The sequence below is a fragment of the Tupaia chinensis genome, unplaced genomic scaffold (assembly GCF_000334495.1).
Source record: "Tupaia chinensis unplaced genomic scaffold, TupChi_1.0 Scaffold144991_2, whole genome shotgun sequence".
Classification (NCBI taxonomy): Eukaryota; Metazoa; Chordata; class Mammalia; order Scandentia; family Tupaiidae; genus Tupaia; species Tupaia belangeri.
The window spans coordinates 301,192-308,527 of record NW_006204851.1 but is presented as its reverse complement, the minus strand read 5'-3'; the positions used below and the strand labels follow the sequence as shown (position 1 = coordinate 308,527).

General features: G+C 38.6%; 1 protein-coding gene across 1 annotated transcript in view; it reads left to right on the top strand.

Moving 5' to 3' along the window:
* AMMECR1 (AMMECR nuclear protein 1) overlaps positions 1–6,333 on the top strand; it is a 77,396-nt gene extending 71,063 nt beyond the window's left edge. Inside the window, 1 exon segment of the mRNA XM_027767966.1 lies at positions 1,904–6,333. Coding sequence (XP_027623767.1) covers positions 1,904–2,018 — 115 coding nt within the window. The 3' untranslated portion in view covers positions 2,019–6,333.
* The last annotated feature ends 1,003 nt before the right edge of the window (positions 6,334–7,336 follow it).

Genomic DNA, 7,336 nt, shown 5'->3' with positions numbered 1-7,336 from the left:
GGGGGTGCTTTCTCGCTTTCTGTCTCTCTATCTCTCTCTATCTGTCTGGCGAGCACACGCGCCCTATAGCGAAAACCTCTCAAAAAAAAAAAAAAAAAGAAAAGACAACAGAAATTTCAAAGAGGTAGTCGATTTGGGGCTCGGCTTGAAGAATGAGTAGAATATTTGACAGTTGAGAGAATGGTAGGGGGAAATCCTTTAATGAGGACCTTGTGAGTCAAGGAATGTTGGTGGTAAAGGACATGGTATGTTCTAAGGAATGTGAGATAAGTCAGAATTTACTGGTCTTTCAGTGTATGTAGAGAAGATAGTCATTAGAGGGAAATCTAGCCCAGAAGGTAGGTGGGGTCATACCAGGAAGATCTTTTTTGGGGGGGAGAGGTTTTTGCTATAGGGCGTATGCGCTTGCCAGACAGACAGAGAGAGACAGAGAGACAGAAAGCTAGAAATCACCCCCAGGGGGGTTGGGCACGCACGCACATGCGCCCGGTGTGAGTTTAAGCCATCGGATCTGGGACTCAAACCGCGGTAGACTACATGGGAGTTCAGCGACAGCCATTACGCTAACTGCTGGTCCCATACCAGGAAGATCTTGAGATTCAGACTAAGTTAGGCCTTCCCTCTATAGACAACTCACGGCCATTGAAGGATTTTAAATAGATACAGCTGGGGAGATGTAAGATTGGAATTGGAAACAAGGATGCTGTCATCTAAGAATTTGTGGCAGAAATTCAAAAGAAGTGCAGTGGGGGCCTTAACTAGAGCTGTGGCAGTGGGATGGGAAGAAAGGTGGGGAGAGATGTGAAAATGTTGTGGAAGACATGAAAGGATTTAGTCATCATTTAGAAATGAGGAAGCCAAGGCTTTCATCTAGTTAAAAGGGATCAGGGTCATTTCTTTAACCACAGGAGGAGAGTTAGATCTGTACATTGATTCCGGATTTGAAGTGCTTCCTGGGATATCTGTATAAAAATGTCTAGTAGGTCACCAAAAACATATGTGTGTAAAGCCCCTGGCAAGAGATGATACTTTGAGATCTTCTGTAAAGGAGTCATAGTTGAAGCTGTAAAGATAAGAGTTCACTGAGGGGTATGGAGTATAGAGTCAGAAGAACTGAGGATAGAGATGTAGGAAGATCCTATAAAGGCCAGGAGTAGGAGAGGCAAAGAGATAAGGGGCAGTCAAAAAGGTAAAGGCAGGGAGAGAACCAAGGGTGTGGGGAGGTGTGCAACTCATGGGACCGAAGAGCTTCAAAAGGAGTAGTGAGTGGTATCCTGATGGAAAGGTCATGCGGAATCAGTAGCAGCCTTCTGACAGAGCTGTTACCATGGAAGAGTGACAGCAGATGCCAGAGAGCACTGGGCTAGAGAGAAGTGTGAAATGGGAATTGAAGGTATAAAATACACATTACTTTGAAGTGTGGCAATGAAAAGAAAGCTAGACAGAGGGCTCAGGATACCAGGATTTAGAAAGGTTGTTGCTATTGTTCATACTTAATGGCAAGACCTGAGCATATGTGTGGACAGAGAAAAGAATAGTAAAACAGGGAGAAATGGAAAATCTTTGAAGAAAAATGGGCCAGCGAGTGAAATGCATACATGATGGTAAAAGGTTGGCTATCCTCTGATCCTTGCTGTTAGCAAACTCGATCTGAGGGGACAATAAAATTTCTTAAAAGAACAATACAGAGTAGTCGAGTGGAAAGAACACTGAACTCAGTTTAGATTCATGGGTTCTGATTTCAGTTTTGCTGCTTACTACCTATGTGACCTTGGACAAGTCACTGCTTCCATTTGGGCCTCTGTTTCTGACCTATAAAATTCTCTCTGAAGTCCCGCCTAGATCTGATAATGACATGTTGCCTATTTCTTGATGTTCACCTTTTCTCTTCCCTTTCTTTTAGGTACCGTAGTGAAAAGATGACTCTGAGCTATGCTGAGTACCTTGCTCATCGCCAGCATCATCATTTCCAAAATGGCATTGGGCATCCCCTTCCGCCATACAACCATTATTCCTGACACTGAGCCGTACAGCCAGTCACTGGGCCTCTCTGCAGACCTCTTCCCAGGAGACCCTACACCTTCTTGGTCTAGCTATCTTTTTTACTGTACCATTTTATGATGATAGTTTCCGTTGCCATGGCGATCCTTCGACTTCGTCAATTAAGATCATCATGGTAACGGGTAGGAAAATGGCATTTAAGAAGATCCTGTTTTATTATTTTAGATTATTGAATTTTTTTTTTTTTGCAGCACTTAAAACTTTTGGTGTTTTCTTTTCTTACGATATTATATAGAATGTTGCTTTGCTATCTCATCAGGTTTCTTGCTGTCCTGTTGTTTGCCTTGTTCCCTTCCTCCCTCCCTCCCACCCTTCTTCTCCTCTTCTTTCCTTTCTTCCTTTTTTCAACTGTGGATGGAAGAGTGTGCAGTTTTTAAGGATTTTATTGAGGTTTGTCTTCAGATTTCCTCAGTAAGATAGTTATTTTTTGATAACTGATTTTGGGTGTAATTCATATCAGATTCAGGTATTGTGAATTACTCCTGAATTTGTCTAAAACTCACTTTGCTATGAGAGCTTAGTATTTGGGTCTTCACTCCTTTAGTATGTATTTTTCCCATGGTTAAAATATATGAACTTTAGTTGTAGTATCAAACATTCAAAGGCCCATGATAGGGCTTGTCACAGAGTGAAAAATCATTTACACCTATTGTGGTGGTTATCATAGATAGGAGAGACTGCCTCATCACTTTATAGAACCAATTTCCAAACTAAAACACTGCTTTAAGAAAGTACAGACTCCTTTCTAATAGGCTACAAAATCATGTTGAAGAGTAGCAAATATTAGGAAGAGAGCAGATACAGAATTTAGTGCCTTTAAGGAGCATATATTTATGTGGAATTAAGAGGGATTAGAAAAAAGGCAATTTAGAGAACTATTCTTGTAAAATTTTATTGTTTCTATATGTGAAACAGCAGATTAGACAAATTCCTTACTCAAGTATTTTTTTAAGATGGAAAAAATTTATTTTGAGCAAATAACCAAAAAGAGACATTTGTCTATTTTATATTAATTTAAATTTGTTAGCTTTAGGTTTCAATAAGTCATGATTGGCCAGAGACAATTTTAGCTACCATTAAAAGATATGGTAAAGATAATCTAGTGAAACAAAAGTTCATATATGCCATGATTTCAGATATGTTTGTCTGTCATGGGGACAATACTAGAGTTTTAGAGATAGTTTAAAATAGCTTGAATCTGTCTGCACTACATACTTTTGATAGAAACACGTTTACTATGTCGATGAGATTTTATGTTACACTTGTAAAAATGGAGTTGGCATTCAGATATGCCACAGATAGAGCCCAGCTCATTTGCATGGCTAGTCTTTCCATAATGCTTACAAAGAGAACTTAACTGATGTCAACAGGAGGTCCATCCGTAAATACGCAGGAGAAATGACAGATTCTGGAGAAAGATGACCATTTTATAGAAGTAAATTTATCTATCTATATATATATTTGGTAAAAATATATATATATATATATAATTTTTTCAAACAGGAAATCAATATATCAAGTAATAAATAAAAGTATGCTGAAGAATATATATATTCTAAAACTATAAGAAATGTTATGAATATCAAAATGATATAGTTTATACATATTGTTGCTGTGACAAGTGACAGACTGCTAGTTCAGAAATCAAAAATCCTTTTCTAGTTTGTGAGATATTGGCTAAGTTCCTTCTGCTTGCCGCTGGGACAAGCATACTGCTTTAGTTTTTGATGAGGGTTCTTAGAGGTTTGTTAGTATTCCTTCATCCACAGCATCCATTGTCAAAATAAACATTTTCAGTTGTGATGCCTTAACTAAGAAGCCAGTTGTAAGCCTGAAATGCAATCTTGGTAGCCAGTTCCATTGAAGCTGGAGATTAGTGAGGAGAAGTTCACTATTGGGCTTTAGAAAGGGATTTTGAGTTTTGTCCTTTCCACTTGGGAGCATTTTTGGAGCAGATTAGTCTTTCAGTATAAAAGCAAGTGGCTACCTGATGGAAACTTTCTCTTGCCCTTATAGGGAAACTGAGCACAAGCTGAATGATATTGTCTGCTGCAAAAAAAAAAAAAAAAAGAAAAAAAAAATGAAGAGAGACAAAATAGACCAATATTGTTGTGAAATCCATCTTATGCATCATCTCATCAGTTCATCAGGCTCCTTGTCCTGGGTGAGCTTATGGTTAGAAGTTTTTTTAAAGAAAAGATCTATTGCATACATATATGTGTGTGTATATACATAGACTTACATACGCATACATACATATGTGTGTGTTTATGTATTTAACGGTGCTAATCAATCTTGAGCAGGTCACGTGACTGGTCATGCGGACTCTAAAATCATATCAGATTTTTTAAAATCCTTGATATATGCAGATGTTATACAGATTTTCTTACCAGTGTAATAATGTTATACTGAAGAAATAACCATCCTGCAGGCTTCAAAGGACGAGGTCAGCAATATTTCCCACCATGGCTTGGGGGAAAGGGATAGTTTTGTCTCCTTTTGTATTCAAGTTAATGCACAGTGCATTTTTGTCTCTTAAGTAGCTGTTGACTAAAAGACTTTGTAGTGTAAAGGGTGTTATACAAACTGTAATGGTGTGCTTCAAACAAACAAATGCTAGACCCTTTCACCTTTGTTGTATATTATGAAGCCGTTAAATATGTGGTTTGAATTAACTTTGAACATGTTGAAATATGTAGCATGTGTCTTTAACTCAGACGAAGATTCTAATTGCACAGGTTGTACTCTAGCCAGTGTGGTTTATTTGTTCAGAAACACAAATGTGAATTGCACTCTTATCACCAGAATATTGTATAAGTTCAGTGATCTTTAAACAGCTCAGAAGTAATACTTGAACTTCATTTGAGTAGCACAAAGTTTACATAGCCCCATTTAAATGTTAATTAGTTCCATTTAAGTTTTCCATTTCCATTTGCAACTGGGTATTTTTCCTCTTGGAAAATAGTACGTATTTTACTTTGGTATGTAGCAAAAGGCTTCCATTCCTGGAAGGGTTTTCTTGTTCTTAAACAAGGTCAGCCAGGTACCAGATTCTAAAAGAACAATTGCCCCACCCCACCCCCACATCCCTCAAGTGGCCTTCTGACTGCACTAGAATGTGCTACTCCCCTTTCTAATCTCCCCTCCCATGAGAGGTCGGTGAAATTGATGGAGGAAGTGCAAGGCTTGCTCTTTCCCCTCACCCCCACTTAAAGCAGTTATAAGATTTTCAGTGCAGTCCGTACAGTCCCAATGCCCAGCACACCGGAAGTTTGTATACTGGCCTCTTTTCTTGTCTTCAAATGTGCAGGAAATTTTAAACTGTCACCTGGAATAGGTTCCATCTCTCATGTGTGTTAGATCAAACCAAAGAAGCCCCCAGCCATGCCCAAATGCTGCTCCAAAAGCCTGCCTTTCAGTCCTTACAAAAACCATGCAGGATTAAATGTGTTAACTTTTTTATTTTTGTACAGTTTCTAAGTGATTTTTGCTAGCGATGTTAAATTAAGTTTATTTGAGGGGTGTGAGCACCTCCTCCATTGAAATAAACTGGTGACTTTCCTTTTATTTTTTAAAAGCAGAAACCCATTGTGTGCCTCTCAATTTAAGGGTTTCTGATTACATTATTCTTAAGACCAGCATTGATCCTTTATATACAAAGATATGTTTTCCTTGTTTTTTATTACTGTTTCCGAAGAAAATGAATCTTTTATTTTGCTCTGGACCCAGTAACCGCGCTGGTACATAGACGCACTGAGAAAACAAACTTTTGTAACCACCTCTGACTGCTTTTGTATATCAAAGTTGATTACTTTTGAAATATTTGGATCTAGTTTCTAAGTTATTTTAGTGTTTTATATGTTCCCCGAAATTACTTTGAATAGGTCACCAGCATAATGAGTTCTTGGTGATGCAATGGTGAGACTTGTAATGAGCAAAACGCTACCTGGAGTAGCTCTTCCTTTCCTTCTTTCCTAGTAACCTGTTTTTTGATTAAAGTAAAACATCACAGATTACCTGAAATCCCCTTCCAGTCTAACTAGGTCCTCCTTCCTTCCACATTTAATTGCTTAATAGTTTGAAGAAACTATTGGAAATGGGCATTTTATATGACATGTATGGATTTAAAATATTAAAAATGAGCAAAAAGAAAAAAAATATAGAGGGTTTATGTGGGTCTGTAAGGTATGGCTGTGGAAAGATATTGTAGTAGTTTTGACACTATTGTTATTACCTTTAAAAATCATTTACCCAATAAAATGTTAAAACCAAGTTATCATTTGTTGTTTATTTACTAAACCTGCCTCATCATAGGACCTTGGTCTCATCAGTATTTCTCACTGAAAGATTAACAGTTGAAGACTCTGAAATAATCCTGAGAACTGACATTGATGTACTTCTAAACGAGCACTTAGGGGAGCTCACCTGCCTGCAGCTGCTCCCTTCCATCTGATTTGCCAGTGTCATCCTTTTGTCTACTCCTGAATCCTGGCTTGGTGATACAGGCTAGCCTTTATTGGGACTATCTAACCTGGCCACAGATCTGAGGCAAGCACTAGACTTGAATTCCATTGGGTGCTTAGCTGCACTTAACCTTGCCCTAATATCTTCCAAATCAGTCAGCAGTTACTGGGCCTTTCCTTTTGTGAGCCAGTGCAGAGCAGTGCTATCCAGGGAAACTTTCTGGTGAGGTGGGAAACTTTTCTTCTGCCATCAAGAACTGACCATTTTCTGAGTACAGGATAAAACCTGAAAATACCCAAGATGTGGCCACCCAGAGTTTGTACACACTCATATACACACTAGGTAATAGCACACACTTAAGCTTATCCCCAGTTACTTTTTCAGTTCTAGATTGATACCTCCACCTAAAGCTCAAGTGTAGGGTAGGGCATCTGATTCTACTGACTTTCAAGGCCAGATGAGAGCCAGCATAAAGAAAGAAATCTCTTAGGGTGCTACCTATGTCAGCTGTTACTTTATCTTTTTCCTCTGTGTAAAGGCTACCAAGGACATTGCTGAAATACCTCTGACTCCTTCTAAGTCATTTACTATCTCACTTTAATCATGCACACTTCAGGATTAGTTGCTAGTTGAACTTATGCAGGACAATTTTCTGTTACACTGCCCCAAAGCCCTGGCACCATGAGAATTTTATGACATGTGCTTATGTCAATCACAGTGGCTAAAAACAGTCATCTCTGATCCTAGAGGACTACTGTGGTTTTGAATAGTGCTCCATTAGGGTAGCCATCTGCTCAGGGTTTACCCATTT